General features: G+C 42.7%; 1 protein-coding gene across 6 annotated transcripts in view; it reads left to right on the top strand.

Annotated features, from left to right (window-relative positions):
- The window catches only part of RNF115 (ring finger protein 115), a 71454-nt gene that overhangs the window by 12323 nt on the left and 37628 nt on the right, over positions 1-21503 (top strand). For 2 of the 6 annotated variants that reach the window (XM_036342532.1, XM_036342536.1), the window contains exons 1-2: positions 16370-16428; positions 17500-17551. The exons of 2 other annotated variants lie outside the window; for them this stretch is intronic. In XM_036342532.1, the coding sequence (XP_036198425.1) occupies positions 16419-16428; positions 17500-17551 (62 nt within the window). In that variant the 5' untranslated portion in view covers positions 16370-16418. Of the gene's footprint in view, positions 1-16369; positions 16429-17499; positions 17552-21503 lie in introns of those variants that run through there. 2 more of the 6 variants (XM_036342531.1, XM_036342535.1) reach the window with 1 other exon arrangement.

Raw genomic sequence — 21503 nt, 5'->3', positions numbered from 1 at the left:
TAGATCACGGAATATCAATAATCTCTTTGTATTCTTGCAATAACTATTGGTACCTACTATATTCCAGGAGCTGTGCTAGTACTTGTTTTGTGCTCGGGAGGAAGTAACGAGATTCATAAAATGTTGGGGAAAATGAGTAGTGGAATTAGTATTTAAGTATTTTCTGTTCCTTTTGAATTTGTGTTTAAACATTAAAGTAATATAGCTATCTCAAGATTAGAGCAAATGCCTTTTTGCCCATTTTAGGTTCGAGCTATGTTTAAAATGTTAGGAAAGGGCTTTCAGAATAAACAGTCTGGCTGCCAGCTGTGGAACTAATCATGAGCCCTTATTTTGCAGCTGTTACCAGCCCTTCCTTTCTATTAATTATATATAAATGTTATAGCACTGTAGGGGAAAAAGTTTTAATCTTTAAATAAATTATTGAATCTTACAAGGGCCTTAGTTTTCCTTTTCTGTAAAATTAGACAGTTATATTTATTACTATCTGTGGTTTAGTTTTGGATATTTTTGGATTTTGTATAAGGGAATTTTGTTCTGTAGTTCACTGAATTATCCTTATTGGGACTTAAATTTTACTTTTGAAATGAACCTCCTTTATGAGTTACAAACTATAGTCTCTTTTTTTACTATAATGAACAATCTTAAGAATATTATGGTTGAGGACATCATAATGCAAAGTCATACATTTAAAAAATATTTTTATTGATTTCAGAGAGAAAGGAAAAGGGAGAGATAGACATATCAATGATGAGAGAGAATCATTGATCGGCTGCCTCCTGCATGCCCTCAACTGGGGATAAAGCCCGCAACCCTGGCATGTGCCCTTGACTGGAATTGAAACTGGGACCCTTCAGTCCACAGGCCAACCCTCTATCCACTGAGCCAAACTGGGTAGGGCATACATTCTTAATGCTGGTAATGTTGATTAAATAAATTAAAATCATTTTTTAGAAGACTTGGGATTCAGTGACAGGTAAATTTGGCCTGGGATAACTTCCTTTTCAGGACTATTTTATAAATATCTCTCTTTGTTTCTTTTATTCTTAAAGTCTATTCAGCTAACTCACTATATTCTTACTGGGTAATGAATGGTCAGTGGCTACTTTCATCAGTCCAGTTTGTATGTGACCTTCCCTGACTTGAATGTCCCTGAAGTGAATTAGATCAGACTTTTAAAATTCTTCTCTCATTGACAGAAGGTTTACACTAGAATTCCAAGTAACTAGTATATGATGTACATCAGAAGTTCTGGGATTGCTAATGGGCACATGGTAGAAAGGAGAGCATTGAATTATTTAGAAGTCTGTTATTTAATTGAAAGGCCTGTTCTTTTTTTAAAAATAGTTTTTGTTGACTTTTAGAAAGAGAGGAAGGGAGAGGGAGAGAGAAAGAGAAACATAGATGTGAGAGCAGAACATCCACTGGCTGCCTCTAGCAGGCCCCCTCCTGGGGGTTGAGCCTGTAACTTGGGCATGTTCCCTGACTGGGAATCGGACCAGCAACCTTTTGGTACACATGAGAACACCAACCAAGTGAGCCACATTGGCCAGGATAAAAGGCCTGTTCTGTATTCCTTTTTTATTTTAAACTAATACTTTAACATGGAATGATGCTGATAGGTTGCGATTTTAAAAATGTATTTTTACTTGGCAAAATAAATTTCACAATTTTATGTGGGTTCCTAATTTTTTATTTTAAAATTGAACTGCTTTGTGGAATATAAAAGTCTGGTTAGCAAAAGTTTCCTATTATGACACAGAAGAGCATATTAATAGTTCTAAAAAAGTCATTCAGTAAAGCAACATGCTTAATATTATTTAATCCAGCTTTTTCCAGATTTGTTTATTTATTTACTAGAGGCCTGGTGCACGACATTCATGCACTGGGGGGCGGGTAGGGTCTCTCAGCCTGGCCTGCGCCTTCTCACAGTCCGGGACCCTTTTGGGGGATGTCCACTTGCCGGCAGGGACTGAGCCTAAGCCAGCAGTTGGACATCCCCTGAGGGGTCCTTACGCTGCCTCGGAGTGCACTGACCACCGGGGGCCAGCTCCTGGTGGTCAGTGTGCGTCATAGCAACCGGTCATTCCATTGTTCGATCAATTTACATATTAGGGTTTTATTATATAGGATTTTCTGAACAGATCACTAATCAATAAAAATTTTGTGGAATGTGGCTTGATAAATGCTCCACATTAAAATTGCTTAGAGGAGTTTATTAGAATCTATAATTTGTTGGAAACTTAAATTTATTATGTTCCAGGTACTATTTCATGGATGAAGTGACCTGCCCAACATTACATAGCTGGTTTGTTACTCTATGTTTCCAGTCCAATTTTGTTTAACTTTAGATTTATTGCTTTTAATCTCTTAGGATGTTCTGAAGCATTGCTCAGTCCTTATTTAGAAGCTAAGAATTTAAGATCAGGATATTCAGAGAAGTTTGTTTTATATGCATTTACTTCCCTAAGTGTGATTATATCAAAATATGCACTTTGTGTGTGATTTCATTGACTCTTAATTCCAGGATATTTTTTTCCCCCAACCACCAGCACAGTGCTTAGAATGTAGAGCTTAGAATGTACAGTGGAACTTCAATCTTTTGAGAAGCTATTTATTCGAAAACTGAATATTTTTTTCCCAATAGAAATAATGTAAGTTGAATTTAATCGCTTCCAGACCCTGAATGATTTCCTGCTTTAACCTTCTTTATATATAGTACATGCTTAAAGTACTGTTTAATCTATAAAACACTTTAAAAACAAAAAGGATGTGACATTTAAATGAAAATTTAACAAAAGGAAATGACATGTACAGTAAAAAAATGAAGATTTACATAAACACTAGAACTTACCTGTAATGTTGAGAGCTATTGATAACTGAGTATGGGGAGGAGGGACGGAGGGATGAGGGATTGTTACTGTTTGGAAGGGGAGTCCCCCTCCATGAAAACATCAGGTAGCTGTTCTAGGGCTCTTTCTCTTTTCTATCACTTTGTTCCACTAGGACTTGCTTCAGGCTCACTGGGCTTCTGTCTCATTAAAAACCTATCCCGTGATGTTTGCTTTTGCCTGTGATTTAAGACTTGCCTGAAGTGAAACACTGCACTGTCATGAACAAGTTTATTGCACGGTTTGCTACTTACTTGTCAGGTTGATATTTCGCAATAAAATTGCATTTCTCCCCATTTCCCAAGCATTTCCTTGATTAGCGAAGTAGGAATATCCTTCCTTCCCTCCCCCTCCTCTGAGGAGAACCCCTCAGCTGCCACCTGTTGCCGCTCCCTCTGAAGGTCTTGGAGCTCCTCTGTGGTCAGCTCAGGGTTGGGGTCCTCCTCCAGCTCCACATCGTCACCGTGCATGGACTTGCCAGAGGCGCAGTCTCCTGTCTCCTCCACTGCAGACAGGCGCATCCTCACAGCCTCCAAGGCTCTTTCAGCACCAGACTCAGGCCGCAGTTTCTTCCAGGCCGATTGCGTGGTCCTGAGAGACACTTCCCCCAGGCCTTGTCTGTGAGTCTCAAGCAAGTGAGGATATTAAAATGCCCCTCACTCGGGTTAAATTTGTTTCAGAGGTCCCCTCAAAACACCTCTGAAACAGTTCCTTTGTGTAGAGTTTCTTAAATTAGAAATGACCTGCTGGTCCATGGGCTGAATGAGAGGAATTGTATTAGGTGGCAGGACCTGGACGGTGATAAGGCTGTGCTCCTCCACCAGCTCCGTCTCCAGCGTGGTGGGCCGGCAGGAGCCTTGTCCATGGCAAGAAGTGCCCTGAGTGGCAGTTGTTTTCCCCGGAGGTATTTCTTCACACTTGGGGCAAACACTTCATGAATCTACTCAATAAAAAAATTGATTACCCAAGCTTTGGTATTAGCCCTCCACATCACAGTCACGTTGTTTCTCATGACATTTTTCTTGAAAACATGGGTTTTCAGAATAGTAGACAAGTAGAGGCATCAATTTAAAGTCCTCAGTTGCATTCCCACAACAATAACGTCAGCCTATCCTTCGTTGGCGTGTGTCCTGGCAATGACTTCTGTGTGATGTGGGTCCTCTTTGACATTTTCTTCCCGAAGAGGCCTGTTTCATCACAGTTGAACTCTTGTTGGGGAACAGATCCCTCGGCCTCTTTGTGTTCTTGAAGTTCTGTCACAAAGTTATCAGCAGCTACTTTTTTAGAATTGGCAGCCTCCCCATGCTCATTACACTACAAATGCCACTTCTTTTCTTAAATGTATCGAACCATGCACTGGCCTTAAGCTAATCACTTCCAGCACTCATTCCAGGGGGTCTTTCAGGAGGCCAGACGCAGCATCTTCTCTTTTTCATATTAGCATCGCCTCCAAAATGTCACTGGTTTACTACTCTCCATTGATCCAAATCAACAGTTTTCTACCTTTTTAATTGCTTGTGATCATTGTTTTGTGGGCACTTCCACATCCTTAGCAACATCAGCACTGTGGATGTTGCTAATCATAGATTTCGCCATGCTATACTTGGTGGCCAGATCATACACATGAACAGCTCTACTTATCTAACTTTACAATTATTTCTTTTCTGAGCTCCATCATTGGTCTCACAACTTTCCTTTCATTTTGTTGCTATCACGTACCTTCTTAGAGCCCCATGGTGACTTACTGTAAGTATTTAATAATAATAAGTAGGCCCTGATCGGTTTGGCTCAGTGGATAGGGCTCCGGCCTGCGGACTGAAGGGTCCCGGGTTCGATTCTGGTCAAGGGCATGTATCTTGGTTGCGGGCACATCCCCAGTGAGGGGTGTGCAGGAGGCAGCTGATTGATGTTTCTAACTCTCTATCCCTCTCCCTTCCTTTCTGTAAAAAATCAATAAAATATATATTAAAAAAAAATAATAATAAGTAGGAACAAAAGCAAAAAAACACAAAAATATTCACAGCACAATTTCCTCAGATGTTGACAACATTTGTCAGGTTGATATTCCTCAATAGCAGTGAATTGACTCATACTTGTGCATTCTGTCTTTTGTCGCCTGAAAAACGCGTGACTGATCATACAGGTATGAAAGGGTTGTGGAATGAGAACCAAAGTTTTGTTTGATAACCGAGACATTTTTTCTGTGAACAACTTGGTCAAGAACCGAATTGTTTGAGATGGGAGATCTTCAAAAAACTGAGGTTTAACTGTATTTGCTGAATGAATGAGTGTTGTCAGTGTATGTAAGAAGATTCTATCAGCCTAGCTGAAGGTAAGAAGATGAATTTCAGAGTGGTAAAGAACTTTCACCCTAACCGGTGGCTCAGTGGATAGAGCGGTGGCCTGCGGACTCAAGGGTCCCAGGTTCGATTCCGGTCAAGGGCATGAACCTTGGTTGTGGGCACATACCCAGTAGGAAGTGTGCAGGAGGCAGCTGATCGATGTTTCTAACTCTCTATCCCTCTCCCTTCCTCTCTGTAAAAAATCAATACAATATATTAAAAAAAAAATAAAGAACTTTCACAGCTGAAAGTTTTTCTTAAAGGTTTTATTAAGCCAAAATGCTAGCCAAAAGAGAATACCAAGCCTGGGTTCAAAGTCTAAACCACCAGCACGTGAGTAGGTAGAAAGCGCTACCATGCCTGCCACATGAATAAGAAGCAGAGGCCCTGGGGTTCTGTGGTGCCTACCTATTCTCTCTTGGATGACCTCAGAAACAGCTCCCTGGAAGTTAATAGGGAGCTCCAACAGGTATGAACAGCGCTTTGTTAGCTGGTCATTGGCTATTAGCAGGAGGGTGACTGTTCTGTTCCTCTGTCTCACTCTCTAGCTGCTTTAATTTAATTTAGAACATTGCAGAATTTCTTGTCAAGAGCTAAAGGCAAGCATTTTTTGGATCATTTGCTACTTTACATCTATGCCACTGGGTTGTTCCCTTGCTGTCTTTACTGCGAGCAAACAGAACACTGACGTCATCTTTTCTGGCTGTATGGTGTTGTGTGAGGTTAACTTTTTCTCTGATAATCCTTGTAGTTTAGTCCTTTTTTCCTCTTCTTAGAAAATTTGGCTTCTTGTCCATCTGATTAGGCTCATATCAAGTAACTCTTTGTCCCATGACCTCATTTTCTGCCTTGCTACACAATGAGCTAAAGAAGGTTGGTTGATTATATACACCTCTGTTTAGACTCCCTGATAATGTCAGTGTTCAGTCATGGCTTGGAATGAAGGAGCAAAATGATGAAGGTTGTGAATGTTACTATTCTTAGGGAGTGAGACCATAAATACCAAAGCAGTTATGGCCTGGAAATGAATCATAGCTCATCAAAGCCTATTTAAATTGTATAGGTGTCTTTGTATATTAAAACTGTGGCCTAATGTTTTGTTTATTTGTAAACTAGTTTTCTTCCTGATTAATAGCCAGGAGGGACAATTGCTTAAGATTTTTTGAGTTTAGAAAACTAATTTCAAAATGCTTAAACCAGGAAACTTGCCCTTTTATTTTTTTATATATTTTTATTGATTTCAGAGAGGAAGGGAGAGGGGGAGAGAGATAGAAACATCAATGATAAGAGAGAATCATTGATCTGCTGCCTTGAGCCCGCAACCTGGGCATGTGCTCTGACCGGTAATTGAACCATGATCTCCTGGTTTGTAGGTCTACACTCAACTACTGAGCCATGTCGGTCAGGCTGTCTTTTTATTTTTTTCTTTTATTTAAAAATGTATATTTATTTCAGAGAGAAAGGGAGAGGGAGAGAGAGAGAAACATCAGTGATGAGAGAGAATCATTGATCGGCTGCCTCCTGCACACCCCTTACTGGGCATTGAACCTGCAACCCAGACATGTGCCCTGACCAGGAATCAAATCATTACCTCTTGGTTCATAGGTTGCCGCTGAGCCACACAGGTCAGGTGCTTTTTATTGTTTATTACACTCTAAATTTTGATTTATAGTTTTACCTTTGGATTAATGTGTATTTTTATATATTTCTTGTACTTTTTTATTTCCATCTCTTATCTCTTCCCTTTGGTAACATCAGCTTGTTCTCTACATGGGTGTGTTCTGTTTACCCATTTGTTTTGGTATGTTTTTAGTGAGATCTTAACGATATTTGTCTTTGTCTGACTTATTTCACTTAGCACAATACCCTGTAGGTCCACTCATGTTATTTTGAATGGCAAGATTTCATTTTTAATTGCTGAATAAAATTCCAGCAGAGTGTGTGTGTGTGTGTGTGTGTGTGTGGTGTGTATTGTGGGGGCTAAAAAATATATTATTTTTCTTGCTTCCACCTTCTAAGTTCTTCTAGTCTGGGCTAATAATCAGATTCATAGAGACAGATTAACAGGAGATAATCAAATTTTAATACATGTGCATGGGGAATTCACACAGGCATGAAACTTCCAAAGACTAGTGAGGCAACACTGGCTTTATAAGACATTTTGGACAAAGGAGAAAGGGGTGGTGGTCTTAGATTTCAGAAGGGAGAGTGGACCATTTGTAGGTAGTGGAGGAAGAATGGAACATACATGTCAGAAAAATTCTTGCTAGGCAACTCAAACACTGGGACAGGGGGTATGTAGCCAACAGGCCCCGGTCTGAGTCCCTCTATTTACCATACTTAATTCAAATTAGGCCAAAGTGCTATCCTAGTATTTCCTTCCTGAAGCAGGTTTCTCTCTCTGAATCTTTGGGGGTGTGTGTGTGTGTGTGTGTGTGTGTGTGTGTGTGTGTGTATGTGAAAGGTTCTTTTTGAGTCTTGTTTCTTAATAAACATCTTAAACAACTATCCCAAATAGCAGCTTTAGAGTGGCAAAACTGGTGTACACACACACCCCTCTCTATCCATTCATCTATTGATGTGTTACAGGCAACTCACAGACATCAAGAAAGGTGTTACGGACAGCCCCCTGAATCAGGGAGAGGGCTGTCTTCTCGGTTCGTAAGGAATGAATTCAAACGAGTGACAGCAGTGTTCTAATAAAGCCACTTTATTAAAGAAGCACGGCAAGCAAATTTATCAAAATATATCTGGCCTATATAGTGTGGACAGGCCCTCTCAGTTAACCTGAGGAACAAGTCTGGTGGGGGTTCAAGGTGTTATACACCTTTCTATCTATAGGTTTTAAATTGCTCTGCCGAGCCTAGCAGGTGTGGCTCAGTGGTTGAGCATCGACCCAGAAACCAAGAGGTCACCGGTTCGATTCCTGGTCAGGGCACATGCCTGTGTTGTGAGCTAGATCCCCAGTAGGGGGGCTGTAGGAGGCAGCCGGTCCCTGAAGTTTCTCATCGATGTTTCTATCTCTTGATCACTCCTTTTCTCTCTCTAAAAGTAAAAAAAAAAAAAAAAAAAAAAATTAAAAAAATTCCTCTGCTGAATATCTTGGTACAGATGAACTCTTAAAGTTTCTCTTTTTACTTTGCTATGGCTTTCCTAGAATTTATGAGAAGCACCTGGCAATTTTGTCTTGACAAGCCCTGAGGCTGCTAGCTTCTCCATTTAAACAATGAGATGAAAACTCCCGTTTCCCTCCTCCCTCCCCAAGACGGCTGACTTCTCTGTTAGTGAGACTGGTTCTTCCTTCTTTCCTTCTCCCTCCCCGCTCCTGCCTTCGCAGTTCCAGGGTGATTTACGCTGTGTATACTGTGGTTGGGGAGAAGAGGCATTAAAATGCCCCTTCTTTCCCCCTTCACTTTTCCTCTTTTTTCCCCCCATAGCTCCCCTCCACCTGGTTCCCCCCCCACCCTCTGCCCTCACTCCCCCCCCACTGTCCTCATCCATAGGAGTACGATTTTTGTCCAGTCTCTTCCCACACCCCCTACACCCCTTGCCCTGCCCCCCCCCCCAGAATAGTCAGTCCACTCCCTTTCTATGCTCCTGATTCTATTATAATCACCAGTTCATTCTGTTCATCAGATTATTTATTCACTTGATTCTTAGATTCACTTGTTTTTTTGTTTGTTTGTTTGTTTGTTTTTGGTATTATACTATTTTATTATTTTTTTAATTTTTTTTTAATTAAATCTTTATTGTTCAGATTATTACATTTGTTCCTCTTTTTTTCCCCCCATAACTCCCCTCCTCCCAGTTCCCGCCCCACCCTCTGCCCTCACTCCCCACCCACTGTCCTCATCTATAGGTGCACGATTTTTGTCCAGTCTCTTCCCGCATCTCCCACACCCCTTTCCCCCCCAGGAATAGTCAGTCCATTCCCTTTCTATGTCCCTGATTCTATTATAATCAACAGTTCATTCTGTTCATCAGATTATTTATTCACTTGATTCTTAGATTCACTTGATAGATGCATATTTGTTGTTCATAATTTGTATCTTTACCTTTTTCTTTCTCTTCCTCTTCTTAAAGGATACCTTTCAGCATTTCATATAATCCTGGTTTGGTGGTGATGAACTCCTTTAGCTTTTCCTTATCTGTGAAGCTCTTTATCTGACCTTCAATTCTGAATGATAGCTTTGCTGGATAAAGTAATCTTGGTTGTAGGTTCTTGGTATTCATCACTTTGAATATTTCTTGCCACTCCCTTCTGGCCTGCAAAGTTTCTGTTGAGAAATCAGCTGACAGTTGTATGGGTACTCCCTTGTAGGTAACTGAGTTTCTTTCTCTTGCTGTTTTTAAGATTCTCTCTTTATCTTTTGCTCTTGGCATTTTAGTTATGATGTGTCTTGGTGTGGTCCTCTTTGGATTCCTTTTGTTTGGGGTTCTCTGCACTTCCTGGACTTGTAAGTCTATTTCTTTCACCAGGTAGGGGAAGTTTTCTGTCATCATTTCTTCAAATAGGTTTTCAATATCTTGCTCTCTCTCTTCTTCTGGCACCCCCATAATTTGGATGTTGGTAAGCTTGAAGTTGTCCCAGAGGCTCCTTACACTATCTTCATATTTTTGGATTCTTTTTTCATTTTGTTTTTCCGGTTGGGTGTTTTTTGCTTCTTCGTATTTCAAGTCTCTGACTTGATTCTTGCGATCCTCTAGTCTGCTGTTGGAACTCTGTATAATATTCTTTATTTTAGTCAGTGTATACTTAATTTCTAGTTGGTCCTTTTTCATAACCTTGAGGGTCTCACTAAATTTATTGAGAGTCTCGCTAAATTTATTGGCGGTTTCTAGAAAATTCTTGAAAAACCTTATAAGTGTGGTTTTGAACTCTATATCCGGTAGTTTGCTTTCCTCCATTTCTGTCATTTGTGACCTGTTTCTTTGTCTCCACATTTTTTATGCTTCCCTGTGTTGATAGATTGGCTTTCTGTGCTAGGTGTCCTATAGGGCCCAGTGGCTCAGCCTCCCCAGTTACCTGAGGTGGACACTCTTGGTGCACCCCTTTGTGGGCTTTGTGCACAGTCTTGTTGTAGTTAAGCCTTGATTGTTGTAGGTATCACTGGGAGGAATTGACCTCCAGGCCAGTTGGCTGTGAGAAGCAGCTCTGTCTACAGTGGGAGATCTTCTGTGCTGGAGACAACCTTCTGGGGCAAGACTTGCTTCATTGGGGCTTTGATGCTCACTGAGTCTGCCCCCTGAGTGTGTCCATTATAGATCTGAGGCGTTGTAATCTGGATGGTCTCACTCTGACGACTGGGCACACTGGCACTTGGATCTCTAAGGAGGTGCTAATTTAGCCTCTGCCTGAGGCTACCCACCAGGAGCTATGGAGAGACCTGCAGATTCTTCTTCTTTGTTTGGGGTTTGGAGGTGCCCAAATGAGGCCCAGCTGTGAAGCAGTGCAAGCTGCTGTGGGGCCTTGGGCCTTCTTTTGGAAGTTCTGGGCCTCTCTGACCCAGCTGCAGTTTGTTAGGTAATTTTAGATTGCAAAGGGCCAGACCATTCATATGCAAAAGCCTCTGCCCACAGCTTGGGTGGGGTGGGGTCTCAGGGAATCGACAGGGTGGAGCAAACAGCTATGGCTGATCCTCAGCCCTGCCCTATAAGAGGCCCCGCGTCTCAGTGTCTCAGGGTAATCGCTGCAAGCACCTTTGAGAGAAAGCCGCCCTCGAGTTCCGAGTTCTGCCCACTGCCAGACAGTCCAGTTTCTCCCCGTGTGAGTCTGGGTCCCCAGAGACTCGCCCGGAACTGGAGTCAGGGCCATCGGGAGCTTGTGTCTCCCTCTTGATTGAAAAAAAACAACCGCGTCCTCAGTTGCCAGCCCTTTGCACATGCGCCTCCGTACCTCTGCACTTTACTTCCGCAGCTCTTCTGAGTCTCACTGTGCTTTTCTCTTTCCTTCTAGTTGTAGTATTTCCACTCAGCCAGCCTTCCTGTGGTTCTGGATAATGTCCGTTTTGTCTTTTAGTTGTATTTTTGAAGTGGTTGTGCGAGGCAGCAGTTTCCGGTGTTTACCTATGCCGCCATCTTGGTTTCTCCTAGAGCAGTGATGGCGAACCTATGACACGCGTGTCAGAGGAGACACGCAAACTCATTTTTTTGGTTGATTTTTCTTTGTTAAATGGCATTTAAATATCCTATCTAATAAAAGAGAAACATGGTAATTGGTGTACGACCGCTACCCTTCCCATTGGGTAATCAGGGCAATATGCAAATTAACTGCCAGCCAAGATGGCGGCCGGCAGCCAGGCAGCTTGAAACTAATATGAGGCATGCTTGCTTCAGTGACAGAGGACTCCAACGTTCCCCGCCTGACGCTGCAGGCCTCTGAGCTGCAACTCTAAGCAACTATGTAACAAATATAGAAGCTAAACAAAACCCCAGAAACCTGCTTTAGTCCGCCGGGCTTCAGCCAGCAGGATCGCAACATTGTAAGCAAAGGCCAGAAACCTACTTTCAGCAGCAGAGGCCTAAGAGCTGGAGCCAAGCCTCAAAGCTAAAGCTGGCCCAAAATAAAAAGAAAAAAAAAGAAAAAAAGGAGCGGTTGAGAGCTTTAGTGACCCCAGCCTGAAAACAGCCCTCAGCCCCTCACCCAGACTGGCCAGGCACCCCAGTGGGAACCCCCACCCTGAAGGGTGTGTGACCAGCTGCAAACAGCCATCATCCCCTCACCCAGGTTGGCCAGGCACCCCGGTGGGGACCTCCACCCTGATCCAGGACACCCTTCAGGGCAAACCAGCTGGCACCAACCCGTGCACCAGGCCTCTACCCTATATAGTAGAAGGGTAATATGCCTCCCAGCACCGGGATCAGCGGAGCCGCGAGGCCTCCCGGCACCGGGATCAGCATGACAGGGGGCAGCGCCCAAACCCCCTGATCGCCCTGTGGCTCTGTGTGTGACAGGGGGTGGGGCCTCAACCTCCCTATCCACCCTGCTCTGTTCGTGACAGGGGAAGGCGCCCCAACCCCCTGATCAGCCCTGCTCTGTGCCTAATAGGGGGTAGCTCCCCAACCCCCTGATCGCCCTGCGGCTCTGTGTGTGACAGGGCGCGGTGCCCCAACCCCCTGATCAGCCCTGCTCTGTGTGTGACAGGGTGCGGCGCCCCAACCCCCCCCCTGCCCCCTCCCCCCACGGGCCCTTCTCTGTGTGTGACGGGGTAGAGCCATAACCTCCCCATTGGCCCTGCCCTGAGTGTGAGAGTGGCGGCGCCCCAACCCCCTGATCGGCCCTGCTCTGTGGGTGATAGAGGGCGGCGCCCCAACCCCCTTATTGGCCCTACTCTGTGCGTGACAGGGGGCAGCGCCCCAACCCCCTGATTGGCCCTGCTCTGTGCGTGACAGGGTACAGAGCCCCAACCCCCCTGATGGGCCCTGCTCTGTGAGTGACAGGGGGCAGTGCCCCAACCCCCTGATTGGCCCTGCTCTGTGCGTGACGGGGTGGCGCCGCAACCTCCCCATCGACCCTGCCTTGAGTGTGACAGGGGACGGTGCCCCAACCCCCCAGTTGCCCTACCCTGAGCGTGACTGAGGGTGGCATCACAACCTCCCGATCACCCTGCTCTGTGCATGGTGCCCCAACTCCCCAATCGGCCCTGCTCTGAGCCCGACCAGGGGCTGCACCTAGGGATTGGGCCTGCCTTCTGCCACCCGGGAGCAGGCCTAAGCCAGCAGGTCGTTATCTCCCGAGGGGTCCCAGACTGCGAGAGGGCACAGGCCGGGCTGAGGGACCCCCCCCCTTCCCCCGAGTGCACAAATTTTTGTGCACCGCGCCTCTAGTATAAAATAAATATCAAAAATATAAATCTTTGTTTTACTATGGTTGCAAATATCAAAAAATTTCTGTATGTGACACGGCACCAGAGTTAAGTTAGGGTTTTTCAAAATGCTGGCATGCCGAGCTCAACAGGTTCGCCATCACTGTCCTAGAGCAAGGTTTCTTTAGCAGCTCATTTTTTTTTTTTTTTAAATATATATTGATTTTTTTACAGAGAGGAAAGCAGAGAGATAGAGAGTTAGACACATCGATCAGCTGCCTCCTGCACACCCCCCACCGGGGATGCGCCCGCAACCAAGGCACATGCCCCTGACCGGAATCGAACCCAGGACCCCCCAGTCCACAGGCCAACTCTCCATCCACTGGGCCAAACCGGTCAGGGCAGCAGCTCAATTTTTAAGTGTTTAAGTTGGCTGCACTAATTTGCAATTACATTGACAGTGTAGGCCAAGCATGTCAAACTCAAAGGCTAACACGGGCCAAATAAACAAGGTTTAAGTTTATGTGGGCTGCAAAAAACAAAAGCTTCAATTTTCATAGAAATGTAGGTTTATTTCGATAGAGACATGCTGAATACAAAGGGCTGAAATAAATGAGTCATCGTTAACATAAAATAATAGAACCTTTTAATAAAAATTAATATTTTTTCTTGAACATTAACTTACCAGACCCTGAATAACTGCACAAATTAATAAGCATAACGCAAATAAACTTATTTTTCTTGTTCTCCGAAAGTGAAATATTTCCTCTTGCGCACACCAAACAAGTCAGTACAAGACTAATGACGTGGCAATCGGCTGCTAAAATATTCGCTGCTAGTATTAGTGGAGAGAAATGGTGTGCCTGCGCCTAAGGTGTGCAAGGGAAGTGAATGCAACACAATTATAGTAATCAGTCATTAGCGAACGTTGTAGTTTGTTATTAATAACCAGAGGCCCGGTGCATTCATGCACTTGGCGGGGGGTGTCTCTCAGCCGGCCTGCCCCCTCTCACAGTCTGGGAGCCCTCAGGGGCAGGAGGCAACTCAGCAATCAGGAAGGCAACGCCCCATCACACCTCTGCCACTGCCGGCAGCGCAAGCCTCAGCTGGCCATGGTTACCGGCACCTTGGGCCAGCCCTGGGGGGCTGGGCAGCTGACATGTGAGGCTTGCCTGCGCCTTGGGCCGGCCCTGGGGGCTAGAGGGCTGAGGGGACTGGAGGACTCTGGAGGCAGATGCGCACAGCGTCCGGGCCCGCCTGCTGCCCCAGTAGGGCTGATAGTATTGGGCACCGCCATCTTGTGGCTGTGGGCACCACTATCTTTGAGGGTGGGGCAGTCAGTTAACATATTCCCTCCTTATTGGCTGTGGGCACCACCATCTTTGTGACAGCATGAGGGTCAATTAGCATATTCCCTCTTTATTAGATAGGATTATGTATAACAGGATATTGTAAAAATTAAGTTATGAAATTTTTTTTTTTAAATATATTTTATTGATTTTTTACAGAGAGGAAGGGAGAGAGACAGAGAGCTAGAAACATCGACGAGAGAGAAACATCGATCAGCTGCCTCCTGCGCATCTCCCACTGGGGATATGCCCGCAACCCAGGCACATGCCCCTGACCGGAATTGAACCTGGGACCCTTCAGTCCGCAGGCCGACGCTCTATCCACTGAGCCAAACCGGTTTCGGCATGAAATTTTTATTAAAATGTTTCTTACATACCGTTATATTGACTGGGCTGCAAAAATATTTGTTGTGGGCCGTGAGTTTGACATGCTTGGTGTAGGCAAGGGTTCCCCTTTCTCTACAACCTTGCCAGCATTTGTTATTTGTTGATTTATTGATGATAGCCATTCTGACAGGTGTAAGGTGATATTTCATTGTGGTTTTGATCTGCATTTTCCTAATGATTGGCAGTGATGTTGAGCATCTTTTCATGTCTGTCAGCCATCTGTAATGGGAGAAATGTCTGGTCATGTCCTCTGTCAATTTTTAAATTGAATTGTTTAGGTTTTTTAGTGTTAAGTTGTAGATCTTTATATAGTTTAGATATTAACCCCTTATTGAATGTATCAATTGTGAATTTTCTCCCATTCATTCAGTAGATTGTCTTTTCCTTTTGTATGTGTCCTTCACTGTGCAAAGTTTTTAGTGTGATGTAGTCCTATTTATTTATTTTATTTCCCTTATTCAAGGAGGTATATCTAAAGAGATACTAAAAGCAGTGTCAAAGAGTTTACTTGCCTATGTTTTCTTCTAGAAGTTTTATAATTTCAGGTCTAACTTTAAAAATAACTATTTCATAAAATTGATTTTTTTAGAGAGGAAGAGACAGCGATAGAAACATCAATGTGAGAGCAAAATATGGATTAGCTGCATCCTGGTCAACCCCCCCTGGGGATTGAGCCCTAAACCTGGGCATGTGCCCTCACTGGGACTCCAGCTGGCAACCTTTTGGTGCATGGCATGACAGCCAACCAACTGAGCCTCAGTGGCCAGGGCTCGGGTCTGACATTTAAGTCTGTAATCTATTTTGAGTTTAATTTTGTATATTCTGTAAGAAAGTGATCCAGTTTTATTTTTTGCTTGTATCTGTCCAATTTTGTCAACACCACTTATTGAAGAGAATGTCTTTACCCCATTTTATATCCTTATCTCCTTTGTTGTAGGTTAATTGACCATGTAAGCGAGGCTTTGTTTCTGGGCTCTCTATTCCATTCATCTATATCTCTGTTTTGTGGCAGTACCATACTGTTTTGATTATTGTAGCTTTGTAGTATAGTTTGATACCTCCTACTTTGTTCTTTTTCAAGATTTCTTTGACTGATTGGGATCTGAGTATTAAGTTTTATTTGGAATCATTGTTATAAAAAATAGATTAGAAATATTGCAAAACTTCATTGTAAATTCCTTGTTTACAGATTGATTTATGCTGTGGTTCAGTTTATGTTTTTTATATGAACATAGTAAAAAATAGCAATTTCTGTATCCATCAATATTACAATCTTTTACTGCTCTGCTATCGCTAATGGAGCTTTTTCATTAGATTTGAAGAGAAAGTTAGATAATGAATTCATTCCCATTAAAATAAAAATTAACCCATATTAAGAAAAAGAAATAAATTTTGACATCCTCTCTTCAGCTGTCCTTGATAATCACTTATGAGGCTATTTTGCAAGCTTCTTATGGAATTTGTCATTTGCTAGAGTATCATAGAAAAAACTATCCTGGAAATGAGCAAGCACATACAACATTTCAAACAGATCAGCTTGTGTACTGCATGTTATTTAGCTCTTAATGAGACAATTTATTTTTTTTATTTTATAGGAATATATTTGTCCCAGATGTGAATCAGGCTTTATTGAAGAAGTGACAGATGATTCCAGGTATTGTACAAGCTTATGAATAAATCAGGCATTCTGTTATCAAAATTACTTTCTCTCAGCATTGTCTGAATGAATAGAAAGAAATTTGTTTTGTAACTTACACTGTCTGCTGAGAGGAAGGTGGGTGGATTTGGAGGGGGAGAAAAGTGGCAGAGGGAAAGGAGAAGAAAAATGGGAAGATTTGGCAACTGATGTGATAGTGGGTGTGATGAAATGTTTTATTTCTGATTGTGTGTGACTTGCTTTGGAAACCTATAGCCATAACAGTATCTGGTAAATTTTCTGGTTTATTTTCCGAGACTTTAGAGGTCTCTTAGATTATTGATTACTTTTTAGTGATCACTGTTGTTTGAAGGTAAGCTGTTGTTACCTCCTTGGTGGGCTTGGGAGTAACATCTGACAAAGATATAAAATAAATAGGCTGTTTTCTAGCAAGGAAACTGAGTTGTTATTTTGCCTTGAGGAAGCTTTGGGTCCTTATTCTTATTGGAATTATTGCCACCAACTGTATGCCATCTTCCTACTGTAATAGTAATAGTTTGTAATACTTGAAATTGGCTCCCATTGTAATGCTTGAAATTTTTTAAATGTATTTTATTTATTTCATAGAGGAAGGGAAAGGGAGAGAGAGATAGAAACATCAATGATGAGTGAGAATCATTGATCGTCTGCCTCCTGCATGCCCCCAGTGGGGGATCAAGCCTGCAACCCGGGCCTATGCCCTTGACGGGAATCAAATCCGGGACCCTTCTGTCCACAGGCTGACACTATCCACTGAGTCAAACCATCTGGGGCTTGAAATATTTGAAAGTGACTGTATTATAGTAGTATATTACTTCTTGATTAGTATGAATAAAGCTATAAAAACTTAATAAGCAGTAGAATAGCATTGATATGATGGCCTTTTTGGCTAAATATAGTGGCACATTTATTTTTTTTTATGACTGTGTAGTTAAACCTTAGTTAGGCAGTGGAAGTACTGACGATAAAAATCTGTAATCTGAAGCTTTTAATCTTGATTTGGGGGATTTTAATGGCAGTAAATAATTCCTTTACTGTTGCTCTTGGCAGAATCTAAGCTTGAAGGTCCCTTCCACAACCAGGAAAACCTACATATTTTACAGTATGTACTCCTAGTTTAACTTTATCAGTGATTGGTGATTTTATATATGAATGAGTTGGAGCTTCTGGGACAGTAAATGGCATGGGATCTAGTTTGTTATTAGCACTTAAATGTTAATCTAATAATCTTGGTTTTAAATAACACAATACCAACTAGTATAAAACCAGCATGATAGCAAAATTAGCAATTATGTGTGGATGGCATGCTAATTTGGGTAGCTTTTTATTTGTGCTGTTATAATTGCATCAAATACTTATTTCCAGCATTTAGGCTCTGCATGTGTTACATAAAGAGCATATTTGCTTTTGGGTGGCAATTATGGGTTTACCTTTCTAAGTTTTTAAATAGTAACCTGGTTTTTTTTAGGCCTATATACAAAGCACGGTTATAAATGAGGATCGTGGGTAACTGCAGATGAGTCTTTTCCAGCAGGGGACTATGAATTCTATGGATCCTGTTAGTTGACTTAGTAATTCTTTAATTTGTGCCTTTGTAGAGTAGAGATTGTCCTGTGCAGGTGCTATTAGTAGCAATTACTACAATGCAAAGATTAGTGTTTTAAATGGTTGAAGAAATCTTTCTCTTACAATCATTCTCTCAGAGGCAGCATGATATTTCCTTCTACAAAGTTCATAAACAGTTGCAGATTTGAATACTTAGAAATTGCAGTGGTAAGTAGTGTACAATGAAAACTAATGAGGAAATCCTTTTATGTAAATATTGGATAATGGGCCCCATTTGCTACTAGACATTTCATCTTGTCAATGTAAGAAATATTCAGACCTGTAGAGAATTGTGAGTTTATTTGAGCCACTGTCAACAATTGCCAGGAAGCAAAATCTCAAGGATTGAGAAAATGCTCCAGAGAATGGCAGTTTTTGATCTTATTTTATTTATAATCAAGAGAGAAGGTATAAGTAGGTTACGTGAAATCTATTGGTGGTAGATGAGGGAGGTGGGAGAAAGCAAAATGGGAAACCTCTGGAATTAGATAAAAAGCAAAATGATAGACATGTACATCTTTTACGTAGGTGGTTACAGGAGGGTTAACAGTCAACAATTAACACAATAAAAATAACAGTGAGAATTTGTGGTCACTGGTTGTGCCCTGAGGGGTATGGAGAAAGGGAAGTTACCCTGTCTACCAAAGGACAATAGACAGGCTTAATTAAGTAACGCTGACTTTTGTCTGGGAAGATTCTAGCCTAGGACTTGACTACCTGCCATAACTGCTTGTAGTTAGAAAGTTTTCATTTCAGACCACCTTACGTGGTTACTTTAGGTCTCTGTATTTGTAAGGCCGCCACACAGGCCTCCCCTGAGCGGGTCAGGTTTAGTATGTGGCCCCTTTTCATCCACAGTCTAGAGGGGCACCTTGTACATGTTCTTAAGCTTTGTAACATTTGTCAGAACAATATTGTGTTTTATTATCCCTTCTCTGTGATTAGCCCTATCATTTTAAAATACTAAGTAAGGAATTTTAAGGCAAGGGGGGATGCTGAGGGACTTTAAGGGGGAGTAGAAACCCAAAAGATATCGATGGCTTTAATTACCAAGGATATTGGAATCCCTGAAACCATGTCATGTGGTAAAGGCAAGAAACAGCCTTGGAAGCCTGTCTAGGCTTGAGCAATAAAATGGCTGCATGGCCACTCACCTTTTTTCTTAAAGTACGTGGTAGTTATTTACTTATTTGGCATCGATTGTAGGGTACATCTGAAATATTTTTTACAAAAGCATTTTAAACTTCTGAACTAATACAGTGTTAAATGGTTTCTAAATAGAAAATTATAAGGCCTGGGAATGATTACATGGACTTTGGTATTTGCTTTGCTTTTTCACTTTTGGTTTCTGACGAATCAGGATGTGTGTTTCCTCGATAAGCTCACCACAATGCCCGGATTGGTGGTGTGATTCTGAAAATGAAAGCCATTTAATTGTAGTTCGTGGACTTTATATCATTGGGGTGAGTGTGGGGTGCGGTTGTGCCACTTATGTGTGTCTCTTGAGGTAAAAGTGGTCTCCGTTGGTTCTTGTGGTTCTTTTTCCGCACCCCTTCCCCAAAGGCTTAGCCAGTTTTCTCTCTTTGCAAATTTCATGAGGACATTATTTCTCCCTGTCATTGGGAATAGACCGTTATTTTATTGTTTACACATGTGATACTAATTTAACAACTTTTATTTTTAAGTACCAATATAGAATATGGCATTGCAGTGTTTTCAGAAGTGGTGAATGCTCTGTATAATGTCTGACACATAAATAAACACTCTATATATACTTGCATGAATAAAATCCAGTCTTTTTTTTCTGGGGGGGGGGGGGAATGTATTTACACCAAGGAAATTGATAAACACTACAAATCAGGGCCTCCTTCCCCTCCCCTCTCCCCAGACAGCCAATTTATAAGCATTTGCTAGCATACCATAATAGACATTTTTCAAGTATTTTTTTCTCTTTATATAAAGAAACAGACTGTTGAAAACTTTTTCAAGTTTATTACGTACATTCCTTTTCCTTGGTAGAAATAGAGAAGTACTCACTGAAACATGTTAAATATCTTTGCCATCAAGCTGTTTCTTACACTATTGTTGTAGGCGGCTGGAACTGCCACCGGGTATCTGACCTGTGGGGTCCGAGCAAACCTGGGTTCAGCAACCTCGGTACTTGGGTTCTGGCTAGGAAAGCATTCAGAGCCAAGCCCAACATAAGAGAACATTTACTTGTTAAATCACAGAGGTAGAAGTAATTCCTAGAAGAAATGAGCTTAGGAAAGTTATAGAGGTAAAGGAAGGGCGGTTGGAGCTTGGGAGTGAGGAAGCTATGGGTGGGGGGTCGGAACGGGGAAAAGGGGAAGGGGAAAGGAAAGGTAAAGGTATTGGCGCAGGCTTGCTCTGGGAGGAAGAGCCCGCTGGGCCCTCCAGTTTCCGGGTTTTAAGGGTGGAGATTTTAGGGGAGGTCCCAGGGGAAGATCTTAAGGGAATATTCAGTAGCTTTGCAGGTGTGTTCCTCCTGGGTCTAGGACCTAGACCAGGGGTGGGCAAACTTTTTGACTCGAGGGCCACAATGGGTTCTTAAACTGGACCGGAGGGCCGGAACAAAAGCATGGATGGAGTGTTTGTGTGAACTAATATAAATTCAAAGTAAACATCATTACATAAAAGGGTACGGTCTTTTTTTTTTTTTTAGTTTTATTCATTTCAAACGGGCCGGATCCGGCCCACGGGCCGTAGTTTGCCCACAGCTGACCTAGACTCTAGGTCTTCACTGATTGATTGGTCTGTACCAGGGTCGGGGATCATTAGCCAATGCAGCTGGTCCTGAGGCCAGCCGTGGCATTATTTCTCTGGTTTTGCTGATTTTCTGGGCCTGGAGCTGAAATACAACTGAGGCCTAAATGTTATCTCTAAGGAGGAAAGGTCTGGGGGTCCAAACTGCCTGACCAGCAATGTGCTAGGGGAGGAAAGGTCGCTCTGGGGGCAAGGTCCCACCCTACAGTTGTCCATTGCTAAGCACCTGGGGGTTTCCACCCTAGTGACCTTATTCTGTACCTGGCCCATTGCCCTGCTCTGCTTACTTGTCTGCCTACCACACTATTATTCAAATAACCTGCTCCCTTGTTAATCTAGCCTTCTATTTTTTTTCTTAAACCCCACCCAAGGATATTTTTCCATTGCTTTTACATAGAGTGGAAGGGAGGCGGGGGTCAGGGGGAGAGAAACGTTGTGAGAAAGACGCATGGAAGGGTTGCTTCCCACAGGTGCCCCTACCAGGGCTGGGATCCAGCCTGCAACCACGGTATGTGTCCTTAACAGGAATCTAACCCACGACCTTTGGGTGCACGGGCTGATGCTCTAACCACTGAGCACCTGCCAGGGCCTAGCCTTCTATTTTAACTAAATCCCAGGTCCTTAACTTTCCTCTTCAAGTTTAACTGCCTCTCCTCAATTCCCCC

The sequence above is a fragment of the Myotis myotis genome, unplaced genomic scaffold (genome assembly GCF_014108235.1).
Source record: "Myotis myotis isolate mMyoMyo1 unplaced genomic scaffold, mMyoMyo1.p scaffold_m19_p_18, whole genome shotgun sequence".
Taxonomy (NCBI): Eukaryota; Metazoa; Chordata; class Mammalia; order Chiroptera; family Vespertilionidae; genus Myotis; species Myotis myotis.
Note: the sequence above shows the minus strand (reverse complement) of the source record. Positions and strands in the feature narration are given on the sequence as shown.